The sequence below is a fragment of the Lathamus discolor genome, chromosome 5 (genome assembly GCF_037157495.1).
Source record: "Lathamus discolor isolate bLatDis1 chromosome 5, bLatDis1.hap1, whole genome shotgun sequence".
In the NCBI taxonomy this organism is placed as follows: domain Eukaryota; kingdom Metazoa; phylum Chordata; class Aves; order Psittaciformes; family Psittacidae; genus Lathamus; species Lathamus discolor.
The window spans coordinates 111,594,643-111,616,372 of NC_088888.1; the positions used below are offsets into that span (position 1 = coordinate 111,594,643).

The 21,730-nt window shown below is 43.9% G+C and overlaps 1 protein-coding gene across 1 annotated transcript in view; it reads right to left on the reverse strand.

Moving 5' to 3' along the window:
* Nucleotides 1-1,049: 1,049 nt before the first annotated feature.
* Nucleotides 1,050-21,730, reverse strand: part of RAB10 (RAB10, member RAS oncogene family) — a 47,334-nt gene continuing 26,653 nt past the window's right edge. Inside the window, exons 2-6 of the mRNA XM_065682011.1 lie at nucleotides 19,880-19,940; nucleotides 7,874-8,012; nucleotides 4,016-4,105; nucleotides 3,440-3,541; nucleotides 1,050-1,480 (exon numbers count right to left, since the gene is read on the reverse strand). Coding sequence (XP_065538083.1) covers nucleotides 1,397-1,480; nucleotides 3,440-3,541; nucleotides 4,016-4,105; nucleotides 7,874-8,012; nucleotides 19,880-19,940 — 476 coding nt within the window. The 3' untranslated portion in view covers nucleotides 1,050-1,396. The remainder of the gene's footprint in view (nucleotides 1,481-3,439; nucleotides 3,542-4,015; nucleotides 4,106-7,873; nucleotides 8,013-19,879; nucleotides 19,941-21,730) is intronic.

Sequence of the window (21,730 nt, forward strand, 5' to 3'; positions counted from 1 at the left end):
CATCGTCAGTGACACCGGAGCCTGGGCAAAGCGAGAAGGCAAGCTGGAAAAGCCAGTGAATCCCAGTGGGGCTGTGGAGCCCCACCGGGATCCCCCCCTGCATTCCCACAGCATGGATCAAGAGCCAGACCGATCCAAGTACCAATGACTCAGCTTTTAACACTGGAAAATGGACAGTTTTCAGGGAGGTAATAAATTAAACTGCCAACTTTTGGGTTTCTTTCCCCTTTCTTTTAAAATCTAGTTTCACTCTGCCTTTGGCAAGGTTACAGACCAACTCACCCGAGCGACTAACGGGAAGAGAGAACTTAAAAGTTCGTGTTAACTGCTGTCAGTTTGGGAACTGCATGTTATATTCATACACATAAAGTAGACAACCACATCACCCTCCATAGAAAACTAGTGCATGCAAAGAACTCTTCCATATCATAAAACCCAACGGCTATGCAGGAGGAGAGAGAAGATATACTAGTGGACTGACATTGCCTAGAGGGAAATTAGTAGGTATCTTCGACATTTTTAACCTTGAAAGCTAAATCAGTGCTTTGTATTAAATTTTTGGCAAACATACCACGTTGCCATCCTTTTAATTAACACATCACACCATGAAGAAATGCAAATAAAAGCAGCATGCAGGCAAAAGGAAAGAGCCGCAAATGAGGAAAAAAAAAATGGCAGCAGGAACATTTGAATGGCTAGATCACCAAAAAGGAGACACAGCAGATTAAATGTCATTTGTTTTTTGTTTTTGCACCACCCTTTGTCCTCGATGCATTACATCAACAATTACAGAAAGCAATCACAAAAGAGTTCGGTATTTTAAAATGGTCAAGTATGGATGGTACGTCTCCTGCACATGCTTCCACCAGAAGAAAAGAAAAGAAAGTGAAACTAAAAGTTCCTTTCCACATAAGGCACAGGACAAAACAAACCCCATTCACAGACTCAAGGCGAAAACGAGAGTGTTCCTGGCTCTCTGGCTGATGCATCTAGAGAATATGGTGATCAAGCACATTATCCATGACAGAAAATTCCACTGTTGTACAAAATAAATTGTTAATTCTAACTTTTATTCTTATACAATTTGCAGAGTAGAGTTGAATATGATTGCTATATGTTTTAATGTCAGGAGGAACGGGACTATAATACAACCAAAACGTAGTGGTAAGTGGAGCAGGTACATTAAAAAATGAAGTCACGGGGATGATTTTCCTATAGATGTTGTTGAGGAAATTAGAGTACGCAAGCTGTCCTAAACGGAAAACCAAAGGGAGACAGGAGCTCGTTAAGATGAGGAACAAAACATTGGTTTAAGGTTAAAAAACGGGCAGAGTGGTTTGTTTTGCAGCGAGAAAAAAAGGGGCGGTGGATGGCGATTGGTGATATAGGAGAACGTTCAGCAACACTTGCTCTTCCAGCCCGTCACCCCACCTCCACTGCTGATATCTACATTTTCACTGTTGGGCTCTTTTACGGGGGTCTGCAACGAAACAAGTAAAGAGAGTTAGACGACTCATGAGGTATGGTGGAAGAAAGCATTCAGAGCCAAAGAGATGGTGGCTTACAGAAAAAATTACATCACCAAATAATATTATGAATAAACTATGGACAAAGAGATCCTCCTGCCCCCTGCAGCAGAGTATGCAAACCCACTTGAGGGCTTTTTGTTTGGTTGGCTTTAAATAAACAACTGGAAGGCTGGAAAATTAACAAAACAAAACAACAACCGCCAAACTTGAACTCAGACCACCCCTAAGTAAACTCAACCTATTTCTAGATTCTGCTCTTAGAACTGATGCTCAGACTTTGGTGGAGTAAGTAAATCACAGTGTACAACTAACCCAAACCGCAGATACATTATGTGAACTAATGACCTTGAAAACCAACGAGTCATTTAGTCATTTAGGATAAACAGGGTTTGTTCAGAAGCATCTGCCTTCCAGTTAACCAGGACAGCAGTTTCAAAGGCAGTGACAGAAGAGGCTCATCTGCGTCACTGGACATAAGCTTGGTTAGACCAAGGTAAAAATCCAAGTCAAGTGGTTTTGGTCAGACACAAATGTCTAGCTTTAGAAACTAACCTAAACATTCACCAGAACGCTGCAGTTCAGTCTATGTATTCCTTTCCTTCCCCTCTTTGTCCCAGTCTTGCAGAAGCATCCCCCCCCCCCCAACACACTCTTCAGATAAATACACCAAAATAAAAACTGAGAGGTCAGAAGGGTCAGTAGGACTCACCAGCCTGACCTCCTCTTTGCCAAAGGGCAGAGATTTTCACCCAGTTTCTCACATAAAACTTGTCAAAACCAGATTAAGGAACAACTCAGCACTACAACGATGAACCAGACATCACTGAGCAGATGTGTAGTTAAAAGGGTTGTGATAAGATCCAGCACTGACCTTGCATTAAATTTTTAAGCAATTATCTAGGATGACATTATGAACAGGATTCATGTGAGAGTGTGACGGCAGACAGTGATGAAGGTGGTCCCATCACAGGGCAGTCCTTACAGCTAAGCTGGAGCACAGAACAATTCACCTAGGGTCATTTGTTTAGAAGCAACAGCACATATGCTAGAGTTGGCCAATCCATGTGTCTTGGGCTCCAGGGAGTTTCAGTGCTGAAGAGGCACGACCTGACCACAAGCAGGAATGTGCCAGCACAGGGGTGATTGCCTGGATCAAGCCCTTGGCTAGAGTAGTCCATCAGCCAACTGGAACCAGCCCTGAATCCACCCATCTCAACCCTGCAACAAAGTGGTGGCAGCTGCTGGAAGCCAATGAAAGGTATCAGGAATACAAGTGCAGCAGGATCCTGTAGCTCTGGGCATACCAAGATTTGGGTAGAGGCCACAGAAAAGACAACCATTCTCATGGTACGCTCTAAGTTTCAGGAAGAGGAGCCAACCACCAGGACTAACTGGTGACCCGCATTCTTCTCTCAGTTGTGATAGAACTGTTCAATGAAACCTCCAGTGAAACACAGAGGCCAAGGGGGGTAACCAGGTAGAGGTGACAGAGCTCATCCCTCTGTTCTATCAGCAACACCTAAACTCTTCCCAACGGGCACCAAAGAGTTTTTACACAATGCTGCACATTGATAGAGACAGTGGCAGGTAAAGGACAATTCTTTTCCAAGACAATTGAAAAGTTTTAATTCCAAGCCCATGTAGGACACAACCGTGAGTTTAAGGGCCAAACACCTATGAATTTTAGTTCCTTAGCTCTTTGATGTACACCACTCCCTCTAGCTAGTACTCTTACAATAATCAAACATCAAATGAGCTTTAGAAGCTTTAGGTGTACAACACTCCTCCTTCAGGTACTTGTTAGCCTCTGCATGCCAGAGTCAAAAGCTGCAACAATTCAGGTAAACATCAATAGACAGAAGCTGAAATTTTAGGGTATTTGTTTTAAATGAATCCTGTAGAGCACCTACCTTTCGGAGAATGTCTTCTGCTAATGTGAGGAATGCCTTCTCAATGTTTATATTTGCTTTTGCACTAGTTTCGAAAAACCTAATACCATGCTCCCTAGCAATCTAAGCAAAAAAGAAAGAAGAGGTTAGCGTTACTGTATGCAACTGCTGCTGCGATAACTTGGGGATTAGCAGCATTTATAAAAGCATGTAATACTCTTTCAACTGTAGCAGGCATCAGAAGTACTAGCTAAGCAAAGTGCCACAAAAGAAGATTTGGAATTTAATGATTTGGGAACAGTAATTGAAGTGTATTAAATCACAAGTCAATGTCTGAATGTAAGATGACAGATACCGTATGAGCCTGGTATGTGGTAAGTAACTTAACAAAGGATGCCTGGAAACTTTAGGTATCAAAGAAGCAGAAACTGCAGCTGAACTCATTTGCAATGCAGCTTCTGAGAAAACATTCCCTAGACTTGCAAACCATTCATAAATGCAGCCTCCCTCTCTCATTCCCTGGCACATCCCCTTGGGGGTGCGACTCTTGTCACCGATTTCCTTACTTCTCTAAGCAAGCTTTTGTCCAACACTTACCTGTTCGCCTTTTGCTTTAGGGACAACTCTTTTATCTTCCATGTCACACTTGTTTCCTAACAGCATCCTCTCCACATCTTCATTGGCATGCTAGAACGAGACGAGATCGGTTTAACATCTCTCCCAACGAACAGTAAGTATATACTTCACTTTATACTTCCAGGCTGTTTGAAGTCCAGGCTAACATTTACAGGTCTTGGTGCCCTGCACTTTCCTGAGTTGTAACAAATACTGCTGGACATCATTTTTCAGACTAAATTGCTCATAAAACCTGGAAGTGGAATGAGCTACAGGCTTGACACAGCTCTATCATCATCCCAATGCCGGTTATTTTTCCCTTTTCTTTTTATTTCAGTAGTTTAAACATGAAGTCTTCTTTTCTGAAACCCAGATCCTCCTAGTTAATGACACCAGCCTACCAAATCTTTGTTAGTTTGCATTCAGTGATATGGGAAAAGAATCAGCTTCCTGCCTGGCACTTAAAAGGTGTCAGATGTTATGTGTGCTGGACAAGCACATTGCAGAAACGATGGCACAAAACATTACAGGGTAAGAACTACCCCACATCTACAGCTGCCAAGCTTTGTGCACTGGAGTGGCAGAGTAACAAGCTGTGACTAAAAATCAGCCCTCCTAGTTACTTTCTATAGCTGGTTAATTGCTTTTTCCTCCCCTATTTTGCTGATCCACAATAAGGGAGATTAGGCAGGGAAGGAGTGACCGGGGAGGGAAACAGGACCCACACAAAGAAATGTGGGAGCCATGAAGGAAGGAAAACAGGTTGGAAAAGCCAGAAAGCAGAGCAGGGGATTGCAACTGTAACAGGGAGGTGAGCAGTTGGTGTTTCCTGCCTGGTGTCAGGACAGGAGGAGGCAGTATCAGTCTGGGCAGTGATGAAGAGCCCCATATCCAGCACATCTCCTTCTAGAGGTCCCAGTTAACTGGAGGTTAGCAAAACATGACACCCATCTACAAGAAGAGCCAGAAGGAGGATCTGGGAGCTACAGGCCTGTCAGCCTGACCTCTGTGCTGGGAAAGGTTATGGAGCAGATCATCTTGAGTGCCATCATGTCACACATACAAGACAACCAGGCAAACAGGCCCAGTCAACATGGGCTTATGAAAGGCAGGTCCAACCTGATCACCTTCTATGACAAGGTGACCACTCAGCGGGTGACGGAAAGGCTGTGGATATTGTCTACCTGGACTTCAGTAAAGCCTTTGACACTGTTTCCCACAGCATTCTCCTGGAGAAACTGGCTGCTCATGGCTTGGATGGGTGTACTGTTCTCTGGGTAAAAAACTGGCTGGGTAGCTGAGCAAGAAGAGTGTTGGTGCATGCAGTTAAATCCAACTGGCAGTCAGTCACTAGCAGCGTTCCCCATAGCTCAAGTACTGGGGCCAGCTCTGTTTAATGCTTTTATCAATGACCTGGACAAGGGGATCAGATCAAGTGTACCCCCAGTCAGTTTCCCAGTGACACCAAGATGGGCAGGAGTACTGATCTGTTGGAGGGTAGGAGGCTCTGCAGAGGGATCTGGACAGGCCAGATCCATGGGCTAGGCACAATTGTATGATGTTCAACAAGGCTCAGTGCCGGGTCCTGCACTTGGGTCACAGCAACCCCATGCAATGCTACAGGCTTGGGGAAGAGTGGATGAAAAACTGCCTGCTGAAAAAGGAACTGAACATGAGCCAGCTTGTGTCCAAGTGGCGAAGAAGGCAAACAATACCTGGCTTGTGTCAGCAATAGCATGGCCAGCAGGACAACGGTAGTTTTACTGTCACCCTGTACTTGACACTGGTGAGGCCGCACCTCAAATCCTGTGTTCAGTTCTGGGCCCTCACTACAAGAAAGACATTGAGTTGCCGGAGTATGTCCAGAAAAGGGCAATGGAGCTGGTGAAGGGTTTGGAGCACAAGTCTGATGAGGAAACATCTGAGAGAACTGGGGGTGTTTAGTCTGGAGAAAAGGAGACCGAGCGAGACTTTATTACTCTACAACTACCTGACAGGAGGTTGTAGCAAGGTGGGGGTGGTCTCTTCTCCCTGGTAACAGAAGAAGAGGAAACGGCCTCAAGTTGCACTATAGGAAGGTTTACATTGGGTATCAGGAAAAATTTCTTCCTCAAAAGGCTTGTCAAGCACTGGAACAGGCTGCCCAAGGCTGCAGTAGAGTCACAATCCCTGGAAGGATTTAACAGATCTGTAGATGTGGTGCTTTACGACATGGGTTAGCGGCGGGCTTGGCAGTGCTGGGTTAGCAGTTGGACTTGATAATCTTCAGGGTCTTTTTCCAACCTAAACAATTCTATTATGATTTCTGCAAAGTCACCCATTAGTGAGCTGCTTCCATAACAAAAAAGCTTCCTAGAGTGTCATAAATCCCTTACAAAACTGCAGTAACCATGCAGCCTTCACAGTGCACCTGGAATCAACTGCACAGGTTTGTGCAACAGATTTAAGAACCTAAGGTCAGCAAAATCATTTCTTCTCAGACACAGTGGCATGAATGACATCCAGTATTCAACTTCCTGTAAACTACTGAAATTCTTTAAACAAAACAACTGCAGAAGCTAAAGGCCTTGGTTTCAAGTTTACATTCAACTCATCATTACATCTCTTCCTCTCTTGCCTTACCACCCCCAGTTCTGTACCCACCAGGACGTGTACCTTTCCATAAACAGTATAGTTTTCCATTTCTCATGTTAGGAAATTCAAGTCTCAGTATCACAATTTTGCTCTTTCACCAGCTTTAATGCTTTGACTAGCAACACCCAACAGCCCCCATTTGCTGACACTCAGCTCTGCAAAGCCATCTTCCTGCTTTCTAGGAAAATAATGAAGCTGGAAAATCCAAATATTTACTCCATCTGGGAGTAGTGTAACAAAAGCAAGCACTAACAATTGTGCCGCCCTCTAACATCTTAGAACTCCCACATAATGAAATCTTGGGGATCCATGCAATGAATGTTTCCACATCAGTTTCTTCTGCTTCACTTGACCTTGCTTGAAATTTTATCAGCCTGTTTGTTGGTACTTCTAACAGGAATGAAAATCAGCTATGCAGGTTGGAGTAGTTTACAACAGATGTTTGCCATACTATCTGCAACAGCCATGATAAACTTGCAAATATTTCGTGACACCAGTTTTGCGGGAGTGGAGGTGATTGTATTGATTTATCTTTGAAGATTTAGAGAATTATCCTTATAAAATAGATTAGTACTAGCGGTGACATACTCTACAGCTACTCCTCAGTCTATGCTCCTCTGCACACCACCTTGTGGTGGCAGCTCCTCTTGAAAACTGCAACTCCCAGTTACTAAAAGATACATTAAGTATTCTCCAACATAGAAACAAAGTCGTGTCCTGAAATGTCAAATTTGTTTATGAGACCACTAACTTCTGCATAGTACTGCAATCCTTCATGCCATTGCTGAAGGGAAAGTGGAAGAACGGGACACAGGACAGAAGACTTAAATGAGATCTGAGGAAGAAGCTGTTCCCTGTGAAGGTGGTGAGGCCCTAGTACAGGCTGCTCAGAGAAGCTGTGTCTGCCCCATCCCTGGCAGTGTTCAAGGCCAGGTTGGCTGGGGCTTGGAGCAACCTGGTCTAGTGGAAGGTGTCCCTGCCTAGGGCAAAGGGGTTGGAACTAGATGGTCTTTAAGGTCCCTTCCAACCCATTCTATGATTATGGTATGACAGCTGAAGAACAGCACCCAAACCTCTGTGTTCATCTACACCTTTTGCCAGGGCAGAAGAAGCTGCAATCCAGAAGCCAAGTTCTACGGGACTCATCATACGCTCTAGGGGTTACAACAAACAGCTCAATTCCAGGACCTTACGAACATTACTCACCTCATCTATGTTTCTGAGCCACTTGCTGATGTTTTCAAAGCTCTTGGCATTGGTGATGTCATATACTAGCATGATTCCCATGGCACCTCTGTAATAGGAGGTGGTGATGGTGTGAAATCGTTCCTGCCCCGCTGTGTCCCTGTGGAAAACAGACAAAAGTACATATTGGAGACAAGCTATAAAGAAACCAGCACGGTATATCTGTTAGATAAGTGTGTGTGACCCAGTCTCTGCTCTACTGCACCATACCAAGGGATGTATAATATATTCCAAGAATGGCAGGACACACTCCAATGTGCAGCAGCAGCTTTAAGGAAGGACCACTACTTCCCAGACTTACTTCAACACTGGGAGAACAAGGCAAGCTTCAGTAAGCCCATCTCACGAAGGTACAGAGGGGTTTGAAGTTTCTCTTTGGGGTTTTACTTCAAAGGGGATTGTAGAGTTTTTTTCAGATCACATTTCAGTCTCATCTATGACAGAGACAAGAGACTCTAGATTGGGTTTTCACAGTTTCAAGCCATGGTAGAAATTTGTTTATTTTAAACTTCGTATTTCTATTGACAACTTGAAACTTGCACCCAAAAGGAGAAACTTTCACTGCCACGTCTCATATCTCAGGGAAGTGTCTCCAAGACATCTGAGTCCGAGTGGAAGCCAGAAGCAGACAGGACAAAAACAGGAGCAAGAAATGCTCTACCAATACTTTGACAGGTCTTTGAGCTCCAGTAGTGGGAGCATCTGAATATCCCCAGAAACTCCACTGTCCCAGACACTCTCTCCTGTTACTGACCATTCTACCCAAAGGGTTGTAAACTAGAAGCCACTTTAAACTCCATCTACAACGTTTAAATTAAATACCCAGACAGCTGACCAGTCTGATGAACCAGTGCACAAACCCAGCTGATGCTGGACTCAAGTTGTTGTAGGCTGTTCAGTGGTGCCACTGCCAAAAGCAACAGAGATTGGAACTGCAATGACCTGATCCAACCACCCAGTCAACACCACCAGCATGCCCAAGACGATACCTTTCCATTTCAGCAGCTCCTGACCAGCTCCGAAGACAATCCTCAACATCTTCTGGAACTCAGTTCTACCACTGTTTTCAGATCAGTTTTATAAAGCTTTAATTTGATCTCACAAATACATATTCCTGAAAGTTTAGGTCAAAGCATATGAAAAATAAATCTCAGATATGTACCTCAGATTACCTCTGTAATCTCAGATAATGTATGTAACTTTACTGATTTCTGTAAGTTATATGCTGAAAATTGATCCTGCAAGATTAATGACAGCACATATTTTCCCATCTCATTCTGAGGTATTTAATGTAATGCATGAGATATCGTTAAACAAAACTGCATGTCATTAAGGTGAGAATTAGGACTTAACAGCATATACTACGTCTAGCACAGGACATAAACCTAAGAGATTACATGTTTACAGCTTTCAGTGACACTTCACACAAGAAGGATGCGGAGCTGTTGGAGTAAGTGCAGAGTAGGCCACAAAAGATGCTCCAAGGGCTGAAGCACCTCTGCCATGGAGACAGGCTGAGAGAAGAGGCCTTAGAGCAGCTTCCAGTGCCTGAAGGGGCTGACAAGGAAGCTGGAGAGGGGCTTTTGACAAGGGCCTGTAGGGACAGGACAAGGGGGAATGGCTTTAAACTGACAGAGGGGAGATTGAGATGAGATCTGAGGAAGAAGTTCTTCTGAGGGTGGCAGAGGAGCTATGGCTGCCCCATCCCTGGCAGCGTTCAAGGCCAGGTTGGATGGGGCTTGGAGCAACCTGGTCTAGTGCAAGGTGTCCCTGCCTGTGGCAGGGGGGTTGGAACTGGATGAGCTTTAAGGTCCCTTCCAACCCAAACCATTCTGTGTTTTTATGATAGAAGCAACTCAGATGCCTATAGAAGGCTTAGGTGAAGATGCCATCAAGTGGAGAGAAAACTTGTGGGCAGAGAAAATGAGCTGCATGTAAGTAAGCTCTGTGAGATGTTCTGAAGCAGTCTGCCCTGAGTTTCATGACAGGCACGTTTTCTTCCGTGGTTGAGATACGGGAATAGTGAGTATGGTTACTGTACTTCAGCTAGGCAAGAAAACATGAAGTTGCAAAGTATAAATTATACAGAGGACTGGATTATAATTCAGATTGCTTTTGACTGATTAATGTTACTGAAGAAAGTCCTGGGAAATTCAGCAGAGACAAATGCAGTTATCAAATTCAGTGTGTCACCAGTCAGATGCTGGAAAAATCATCTTTATCATGAGGAAGGCGAGTGGGATGCACAAACAGTGCCTGAGTCTTGTAGAAAATATTCCTGTATGAGGCAGGTAAGACTTCAGCTATGCAGTCTGGCTCAGACATGGGCAGACTGGAGGGATTCCAGAGAGAGTAATACGTGAGGCTGCTTATCTTAGACCTTCGGCCAGTGAGTAACATCTAAAGAACTCGAGGTGGCTTGGGAAAATTTAGGGAAGGTGCAAGAGCTGTGTTTATGTTAAAAGTAATTGTAGAAACAAAAAAAATTAACTCCTCTAGTTACCTGTGAGAAGTAAGACAAGGATTGATGGCCTTAATTTGCACCAAGGGAAAGCCAAGTTCGGCATCTAAAGAATCACAGAATGGTCTGGGTGGAAACGGACCTTAAAGCTGATCTAATCCAACCCCCTGCCACAAGCAGGGACACCTTCCACTAGACCAGGTTGCTCCAAGCCCCATCCAACCTGGCCTTCAACACTGCCAGGGATGGGGCAGCCACAGCTTCTCTGGGCAACCTGTGCCAGGGCTTCACCAGACTCACAGGGAACAACTTCTTACTAAGATCTCACCTAAATTTACCTTCTTCTAGTTTAAAGCCATTACATCGAGCAGGACAGTGTCAGAAAAGCCTTACTAAACTTACCAAGAGGTATGGCATCTGTGATTTCTCCCGACATGGCCAGCAGCTGTCATACTAAGAACTCAGATTGATTTTACACAGCTTGGCATTGGCAACACTTAGTTGTTACTCATTTCTTGTCACATCTTATGTTGCTACTACTAACTTGCTTAGTTAACTCCTCCCGTGTTTTTTCTGGCAACTGATGCTAAGCTAATGGATGAAAAGAAAGCTGGGGAGGGAAAAAACAAAGAACCTGGAATCTTGCCACATCCCCCCCCCTTCTTTTTTTTTTAAGCACTATATTTGCCCTTTCCCCTTCTTTAATGTGTTCTCCATCCATTATTCAGAGATAACTCTTAATGGATGTGAGATTAGAGACCTGACTGAAGCAAACAGAGGAAATGAGTTATGGTTTTCAGACTGCCTATGAGTGATGAATCCACCCTGAGTACATGGCAGACAGAGACCGCATGTCTTCTTCACTGCCCTAGCCCTCCATTCCTTTGTTCAAACGCCCAGGATGTAAGAATATGCTCCAAAGCTATGGGTGTGCAGTAAATCCTTGACATAGGCAAAAAATATTTGTGGGTGCTAGTAGCTCTTCAAGCTAAAAGAAATGCAGACAAGAAGTATTAAGATCACCAAGGAATATGAAGCCCTGCTGCACAGGAGGGAACCAAGAGGAACTGGACTGTTTGGCTGCAAAATGAAAACAAGGAAGGCTGTCCTATGGGACTAGAAAAAGTAGAAGCCCAAGGAAAGCAAAAAATCTATTTAAATTATTCTCATGCCAACATTAAAGTATGTATAAGGTGTGTCATGTAAGAGGTTCAACCAGCTGAGAATGGGCTTTCTGGGACAGCTTTCCAGTTGACCTAGCAGAGACTAAAGAAACCTTAAAATGTACTGTGATTTGCTTATGAAAGATTTACATGGATGCAACAAGAAGAGATTATATCTGATGATCTGTGAGGATCCTTCCAGTGCACACAGCTCGAAATAAAGCTCTTCAAGGTATTAAACCAAATAATACCAAAATAATCCTAAGAATTTTATTACTGTTTCTTCTTATAATATTTTTAAAACCACGCAGCAGAATACTGCACTGAAGAAACTGTACTGGTGACATCAGGCACATTTTACCAACTGGGTCAAAGACTTTCCTTCACAAAGGAACATCCGAGAGATACAAATTCCATCTTTTCTTAAAAAACACACTGCCAGGGAAAAAAACCAAACAGCTATAATGAGTGAAGCATCTAACTGTTTTACTGACATGCCAAAAGTCGTCCACCTTGAGCTTTGCACATGGTGAATAATCTTGAAAGCTCTCAGCAGCAAGAGTTAGCTTTCAGATGTTCTGAGCATAGTGCATAGAATCAAAGGAAAATTTGGGTTGGAAGGGACCTTAAAAGCTCATCCAGTTCCAACCCCTGCCACGGGCAGGGGCACCTTCCACTAGACCAGGTTGCTCCAAGCCCTGTCCAACCTGGCCTTGAACACTGCCAGGGATGGGGCAGCCACAGCTTCTCTGGGCAACCTGTGCCAGGGCCTCACCAACCTCATAACCAGTAATTGCAAAAATTAATGAGACTGACCGCACACTCGTTAGGGGTGCTTCCTGCAGCTCTGCCTGTGCACCAACACACTTACAAAATGCAAGAACTTGCAGAGAACAGGGCACTTCCACACATGTAACTATTTCTGGTAGCTATGCTGCTGCACGATTCTTTTACTTGGATGACTGTTCCAGGTTCAATGATTATTTTTGCAACGAGGTCACTGCTGAATAAAACAGAATTCTGAGGACACTTTTCTAGCCATGTAAAAGTGTTGCCAGCAAAGATGTATGGATAGAAAAATGTTACCTTATGGTCTTCTACACACTTAAAAGCTGCATACTCAAAAAATAAGGCTGTTTCTAAAATTTTGAATCAGTCACAACACTGCAGGAAAACAGGCTGCTGTGCAAGCTGCATGCAATGACAGGAGGGTCAGAGCAGCAGCTAAGGAGGAAGAAAAAACCTCTACATGTCTTTGAATCTGACTTAAGTGATATTTAGTTCACTACAGAAGCAATTGTGTCATCGTCCAAGTGCAATTGTTTTATACCCCACCAAAGAGAAACACATCACTTGCCTTGCCCAACTCTGGAAACTTTTCAGGATCTAGCCTTTTAGATCTCCACTTATTGGCCTTAAAGAGTGCAGGTCACTGACTTGTAATGAGCCTGTGCAGACACTCCTGGTCCAGAAGTTCTGCTAACAAGCCTGTCCCAGGCACAGGAACAATCAAGCACCTTGCTAACCTGTACCTACTGTCATCCTCTTGGTCTATCAATCGAAGTTCCTCCTTCTGGCTTGACAACACACTGCACACTGACAGACTGCCAGGAATCTGCATGAAAACTGGTAAACAGAAAATTCACAAGTGAGGAATCAACAGCCACTAAGTCCCTAACCCCTGGGAAACTAACTCTTCATACAGCTCTACCCATATACTGTGGTTACTCTTTAAGATCAGTTTAAGACTAGCTTAAGACTTTAAGACATGTATACACCATGTGGCTATTTAAGGAAGCCAGGGATTACTTACCACTGACTTGGAAAAGCAAACACAGACCTCTTGAAAAGGCTACTCACTCACTGCTCACATAACCCCACTTTGTTTATAATCCCTAGAAACCCATTCTTAAATACTGCAGTTATTTCTTGAAAGGCTCTCTGCCCTACACATCCCTCCAGCATTCCAGAGTCAGCATCAGGTTGTTTGGGGTTTTCTTGTTCTGGATTCACTCTCCCAATACCAACGTCCTGCAAATCCACCTTCAGGATCACCTCCTACAGTTCCTAGTTGTCTCCCCAGACTGCAGAGTCTGTGAACAGAGAGACCAGAAAGCAGCTCCATTTTCTGCAACCAATTTTCATAGAATATTCTTGAATAAATGGGAGGAGAGCTCCTTGGGCAAGTTCTTCTGCAGTAGCTGAACAGGATACATCATGATGCTCTTGTCAAGTTCTATTCTAAAATACTTGTTTTGGGGTTTTTCCCCTTCCATGTTTCCCTTTCTGTTTTAATTTGCATTACACTGAACTAGAGCTTCTCCCAGAGCCTCCCACTCTTGCTGGTGGATTTCCAGCAACTTCAATTCCCACTGTCCTTGAGCTTAAAGTCCTTCCTTCTCCTCTGCCTCTGCTACCACTGTGTTTTTCTTACATCACACTAATATTTCCTTTCAGCCTTTAATTCACCAGGATGAAAAACCTAGATCTGACTTCTGTGTGTTCTCACAAGCACTGAAAAGCCAGATGTGGTCAGGCCAGAGGTTTTCCAGCTTCTACTTCCATGTAGTTAAAGGACTTCTGGAGCCAGAGATCACATCTGTGTGTTAACAGTCCAAAACAGTCTGATCCTTTGTGAAATCCCTTGCAAACCCACGTACATACCACATTGTGTGATGAGGAGTTTCACAGCTTAACTTCATTTCTTTGTATTCACCATGGGCCACATTCTAGCCTTGAACTAATGCCCTGGGATTGGAGAAGGCAGTGAGCTATATCAATCTCTACCTACCCTTTACAGCATACTCATGATTTACAACCTGCACTTTGGTCATTTTGCTGACATCCCAAGGAACCCTAAGCTATTTTATGAAGAAAAATTGAAAGATATCACATCCTTCTGATGATCTTGCTTGTCCCTTTCTTTGTAGGGCATGCTTATCAAACCTCTGTGTGATGTCAGACTGTGACACGTCCCTGCCCACTGGAAATGATCGTATCCCCAGTATCTGAAAAATCACATTTAAATTTTCAATTTATACATTATGCCAACAAGTTTAGCGAACTACAGGATGCCGAAGTCTTGTTTCCATTTCAAAGCAATTCCATCAGAGTTCCTGGAGTATACGATACTACACTCTTCACAGCTGAATTTTCAGCTCTACTACTCTATCCCTCTAAAGTGTTTCATTGCTTGTGCAATGGTAACACTGTCTTTTCCTGGAGGAGTAATCTCTCATTCCAGTTCTTTTATTCGCTCTCCCTTCTCTGTACTATAAGCATTAGTATATTCATATTTTGTGTCATCAGTGTCAACTCACACCGCCCCCCCCCCGGTCCCACCCTTCCCAAGTATTTCTAATCCCAAATCTTTAATACCTTTCTCCTGTTGGTGACTTTCCATATGGCAAAGCCACATACCGTCACATTAACTTTTCTAAACAGACAAGCAGCACGAGTACCTCACCAAGAAGATACTTGATTCTTCTGTGTGCTTCCTGCCAGAATGTTACACGCCAGGAGCCCTTCTGATGGATCTGCCCTGAAGAAGCTCATTCCTTCAGAAGATCAGGCCTGGTGTTTGTGTCATGACCTCTTCACTGCTCGCAGCCCATGCACAACACCAGCCTTGCCCAGCCTACCTGAGGCTTCTCCAGAGCTCCCAGAACACAGATGTAAACCAGTCCCATGATCCTCCTCTTCCTCATGGCCCAATCTCCCCTCTCCCCACTTCAACATTGTTCTGTAACAGGCACATCTACATTTGAAGCAATACAAAAACACTTTAATCCTAGCTTGATCCTTGCTGAAGAGCAACCCTGTTTCTTAATACCTACAAAGTATCATGTTGCTTACCACCTCTGGCAAGGTTTAACTCCACCTTTGATTCCTACTTTTTTTATATATATATATTTATATATATAAATTTATATAAAAATATTTTTATATATATATATATTATATACATATATTTAGAGGTCAAGGCATGACTGCTCATGACTGCCATGTCTGATCATTTTCTGCACCCAGGAGGAGAGGCAGGAGTGGAGCAGAGCTGTATTAGGAAGTGCTGGGTTTAGCTGTTACCTGTAAAAGTAATCACCCACTGAGAATGCACCCCTGCTCCAAGAAGTACATAAGCCAGTACTAGCCACAGTAAAACCCAGTGACAGCTCTGCAGGTAGCCAGAGAGCAGCTCCTATACCAGGACAACAGCATGATTTAATATGTGGGTGATGGAAGATTGTACAGATCAGTGGGAAGCAGGTCAATATAGCATTTTTAAACTGAGGAACAGTTTCTTTCTAGTGCTTCCTATATGTGAAAAGAAATACAGTTTTCACCTATATAAATAACAAATCCCACATAATCAAATACTTGAGCTCTCTCACTGATGTAGAAACCCTATTTAGTAAAGTCTGCTCAAGCCATCCCTTTTGCCAGAGGTAGCTCATCAAACACAGCTCCTTCATAAATGCTGTATGACTCTGAAGAAACTCCATCATATTTGGGAAATGGCTGACACATACTAAAGTTCTTTAAGATACAAAATAAGAGGTTTGAATCTGAGTAAACACCAATAACAATAATGATGAGGATGAGAACAGCAGCAATGCTGCCTTTTCTTCTAACAATGAAAAGGACTCTTAAGCAAGAAAACAGCATTATGAAAGGCTGGATAAAGATGCAGTGGCACTTTTGAAAGCCACAGCTGGATTTATGGTCATGGGCTGGACCGATGTCACTGCACCCAGGTACGCTGTTGCTGTGAGCCCCCAGAAGCAGCTCTGACGAGTGGGCAAGAAATAGGGCAGACTGAGGGGCATTCGGTTTTCACACAGCGGGGAAACCCACAAGCGAAATACTGGTCATTTCTCTTCTAAATTAAGATAACCGTGACCTGACAGTGCGCACTTCCAGCTCAGAGACCACCCTGTCCTGGGCTGCATCACCAGCAGTGTGACCAGCAGGTCAAGGGAGGGGATTCTCCCCCTCTGCTCTGCTGAGACCCCCCCGCAGTCCTGCATCCAGCTCTTATGTTAGGGCCTCAACATAAGAAGGACGTGGAGCTGTTGGATTAAGTCCAGAGGAGGCCACAAAGACACTCCAAGGGCTGGAGCACCTCTGCTATGGGGACAGGCTGAGAGAGCTGGGCTTGTTCAGCCTGGGGAAGAGGAGGCTCCAGGGAGACCTTAGAGCAGCTTCCACTGCCTAAAGGGGCCAACAAGAAAGCTGGAGAGGGGCTTTGGACAAGGGTCTGTAGCAACAGGACAAGGGTGAATGGCTTTAACCTGACAGAGGGGAGACTGAGATGAGCTCTTAGGCAGAAGTTCTTCCCTGTGAGGGTGCTGAGGCCCTGGCACAGGTTGCCCAGAGAAGCTGTGGCTGCCCCATCCCTGGCAGTGTTCAAGGCCAGGTTGGACGGGGCCTGGAGAAACCTGCTCTAGTGGAAGGTGTCCCTGCCTGTGGCAGGGGTTGGAACTGGATGAGCTTTAAGGTCTCTTCCAAACCAAATTATTCTGTGAAATTCTGAGCACGAATATCCTGTATGAATACTAGCACACCTGCAGTGCAATACTAACTGAAAGCACACAAGCACCAAGGGACTCCTGTCCTTAACTGAAAGTCTGTGTTCTCTTTTGTTATCTTGAGACCAGGTTAATCAAGTATGAAGTGCCACAACTCCAGAGATCAGTTTCATTGATTCAGCTACATTAGCTCTTGTGTGTTTACTTTGGTCATAAAACACAGCACAACCCCAGTCTGGACACAAGAAAAGCTAAGAACAGCCTCAGGTTTACAAGGGAACCATTCCAGTAAATGCACCCCTTGCTTATGGAACTGCTGCAGCAGGAGTGAAGTGTCATTCTGGAAATACATTACACAACTCCTAGAAGTACAGGGTGAGTTTAAATACAGGAAGCAGTGGTTAAATATAGATGTATTGCACAATATATCTTCAAAAGACACTACTGTCCTAGCCACCAAACCACCGTGGGGCAAAACTTCTTGTCCTCGGGAAAAGATGAAAAATACGAAGCCTAGATACTATTTTTCGCAAATTTACTTGGGTTTTTTTCCATCAGAAGTTCATGCCACAGGAACTTCATTTTCTGCTTTACAAGTGTCATTTCAATTGTGAAATTTTAAACTGGCAGGAACAAGATGATCCAGACTAGCGCCTCCCAACTTTGCAACACTTAAAAGATGCGATTTCCTAAAACTCAAGTTCACACAAACCCCTCTTTATTTCTCTAAGGTACTAAATCCCACAATGGACACAGCTTCATTAATGGGTATATAGACAAAGCAGCCATAAACATCCTTGTTTTTCAGTACTTCCAGTCCTTATATTTCATGACGATTTTTCCCAAAGTTCAATTGAACACTTCCTTTAAGTCATTCCAACATTCTACCTTTGTTTCCTGTGGCAGTTCATAGCACCTACCCTGCTGGGGTAAAAAAATGTAGCACAGAATGACTGACAGAAGCTATGGTTTGAAAACCTGAATGTCTGGGGAACTCCCAAAGCAAGAGCTACCCAGAAAGTCAATCAATGAGGCTGCATTACACCTGAATGGCTCTTTAGATAATGCTCTGGGTTCCTTCCCTTCCGCTGCTCTGCTTTCGGATCCAGCTGATCTATAGCTGCCCTTCCTCAGACAGCTCTATTGGAAACACTGCCCTTTGAAAGATGGTTACTCTTCACAACTCCAAGCTGAAGCATTCCAGTGTGGTGAGTTGCTTCATCCTCCAAGCGCTTCCTTATCAACTAACTACACAGTTATACAACACTATATACAGTTATATAATATGTAACACACTATACAATAATATATAACACACTATACAATAAAATCAGCTTTAACAACTCTTTTCCTTGCAGGACACACAACAAAATAACTAAGTTGGCCAGCTTCTGCTAAAGATGTGCTAGCAGGCGTGGGATACAAGACACAATTAGGATTCAGGGTGCATGCTCATAGTAGCGGTAACACGAAGGACTCTATTTGTAAGGAATGATAACCATCTGGTTGGTACTATGGCATTGGAACAACAGCCCCAACAGAAGAAGAGCAGCACCTCCCCCTAACTGGAACCCATCCATCTGCATCTACAAATGTCAACATTATCAAGCCATGAAAGATTTTTATTAGTGGAGGACAAAATGGACAAATTCAGGTCCTAAACAAATTTAAGTTCTGAAGTCTCAGAAAAGCTGGAGAACCCAGTGGCAATAGGTATATGTGGTGGAGAAGGAAGTGTAAATGAACATACAGGCTGGAAAAAGCCATTAGCTTTCCTCAGCTATTAACAGGACTAAACCAGAAGAAAAAACTCGACATGCACAGCAAGCTAGAAGGAAAGATTTTAAGTTTTGCCTCATGTTAGATTTAAGCCAGTTGAAAAACTCCGGTTTATAATGGAAAAACATAATGCAGCCCTGAGGAGAAGGACTTGGGGGGCTGCTTGACCTGGCAGTGTGTGCTTGCAGCCCAGAAAGCCAACGACGTCCTGGGCTGCATCATCAGCTCAGACCTGGGCCTTATCAGCCTGGAGAAGAGAAGGCTTTGCAGAGACCTTAGTGCAGCTTTCAGTGCATAAAGAGACCAGTAAGAAAACTAAAGAGGAGCTTTTGACAAGGACTTGTAGGGACAGGACAAGGAGGAATGTCTTTAAACTGACAGAGGGGAGATTGAGATGAGATCTTAGGCAGAAGTTCTTCCCTGTGAGGGTGCTGAGGCCCTGGCACAGGGTGCCCAGAGAAGTTGTGGCTGCCCCATCCCTGGCATTATTCAAGGTCACGTTGGACAAGGCTTGGAGCAACCTGGCCTAGTGGAAGGTGTCCCTGTTCATGGCAAGGGGTTGGAACGGGATGAGCTTTAAAGTCGCTTCCAACCCAAACCATTCTATGATAAAGTAAGTGCAGACGTGGATTATGCTTTCTTGCTGACACAAAGCAAGGCTACTAGTCATAGATTTAGAGTCATAGTTTCATGGCAACTCCTAATTTAAACATTCCAGTTTTAAACCACTTCCCACTAAATCACAGACTGTGAGGATCCTGTCCTCCCAAGCAGGAGATTTGCCAACAGCCTGTCCAAGGGAGCAGCCGGAAACCACAGTTATAAATGCAATACATGGATCTCTTCTCTATTTCTTAGAAATGGTTTAGGCAAATGCACGTGGAGCTTTACCACTGCTGAAAATATAAAACACTGTTCCAAAATTAGATACCTTAATGTGATCTCGGGAAGAGTAAACCCTTCTCACAAAAACCTGCTGCTGAAAGAAGCCATCCAGCAGGATGCTGACTGGCAGTTTCCTGCTTGTATTACTCACCATATCTGTAGCTTGATCTTCTTTCCTTGTAATTCAACGGTTTTAATCTTGAAGTCTATCCCTAAAATAAATAAAAATATAAATAAGTAGTGTTTATTTACAAAAAAAAAAGAGCAATTCCACATCAACTTAGAACTGCCGCAGAAAGAACAGCAGCTTTATATTTCTCTTTCTGAATTGCCAGATAAACCAAGGACACCCCAGTAAGCAGAATGCAGGAGCAACCCTCAAAGGGTGTATGTCGGTCAATGGACACCCTCAGTTAACATGGTTAAGTTAACATGGGTAAGATGATCTGGCTTGCAATATCATGGTGAATTTTTATTTATTTTTTTACTCTTTAGTGTCATAAATGTGATAGCACCATTTCAGAAACCCCTCTGACAAAACCCACCTCTTTTCCCCACGATTCTCCTTGCCATTAATCCCATTCAAGCAACTATCTCCAAGAATAACATTAACCACAGAAAACATAATGCTTGTTACCTGTCTGCCTCAAAGCAGTTGGTGCAAGAGCCTATACCAACACACATGCAAGTCTCCAGTCTATCAAAAATAGTCATCTTGCTTTTTACACCACTGAAACAATCAGCACAAGCTCTAAATTGTCTCATGAGCTCAACACACACATCCATGGTTTACGCACAGCTGACCTCAAGCTTCAATAACACAAGCAGAAGGGTTTAAGCAACACGAAGCTTTCAACCAGTAACAAAAGGCGAGTTATCAGCGCAAGAGTCCTCGTCAAGGTCCATCCCAACCCCAGCCTCCAACATGGTACAAGCAAAGTCAGGCCTTAACAGAAGTGCAAAACCAAGACTCATGGAACTCAGAATAAACAGAGACCATCTTGACAGAGGAAGAGTAAAGTTTTTACTTTTAATACCAACTAATACAAAGTAACTCACACGTTCATTTGTGGCAAAGCTGAAGTGGAATCACAGGGAAGTTAGTTAATTATGGGATTTGCAAAGACTGATGTGATGAAGGAAAGCAGTCCTAAGAAGACTTAGGGAAAGAAGAGATTCAGAGCAGCCCTGCAGAAAAGGACTTGGGGGTGCTGGTTGATGAGAAAATGAACATGAGCCGGCAGTGTGCGCTTGCAGTCCAGAAAGCCAACCACATCCTGGGCTGCATCAAAAGGAGCGGAACCAGCAGGTCGAAGGAGGTGATCCTGCCCTTCTACTTTGCTCTTGTGAGACCTCACCTGGAGTACTGTGTGCAGTTCTGATGTCCTCAACATAAAAAGGACATGGAACGTGGGAAACGGGCGAGGTGCCTGAGTATAGGCGGATGGCAAAGGTCACACCAATCTATAAGAAGGGCAAGAAGGAGGACCCGGGTAATTATAGACCGGTCAGCCTTACCTCCATCCCTGGAAAGATGATGGAACAACTTATTCTTGACTCCATCACTAGGCATATCAAGGATGAGGGGGTCATTAAGAACAGCCAACATGGTTTTATGAGGGGGAAGTCATGTATGACCAACCTTATAGCCTTCTATGAGGAAGTGACTAGGTGGAGGGATGATGGTAGAGCGGTAGATGTAGTTTTTCTTGATTTCAGTAAGGCATTTGATACTGTCTCCCACAGCATCCTCATAGATAAGCTAAAGAAGTGTGGGCTTGACGATCAAGTAGTGAGGTGGATCGAGAACTGGTTGAAAGGAAGAAGGCAGAGAGTTGTGGTCAATGGCGCAGAATCTAGCTGGAGGTCTGTGACTAGTGGAGTTCCTCAGGGGTCGGTGCTGGGACCGGTGCTATTTAATATTTTCATCAATGACCTGGATGAGGGAACTGAGTGCACCCTCAGCAAGTTTGCTGATGACACAAAACTGGGAGGAGTGGCT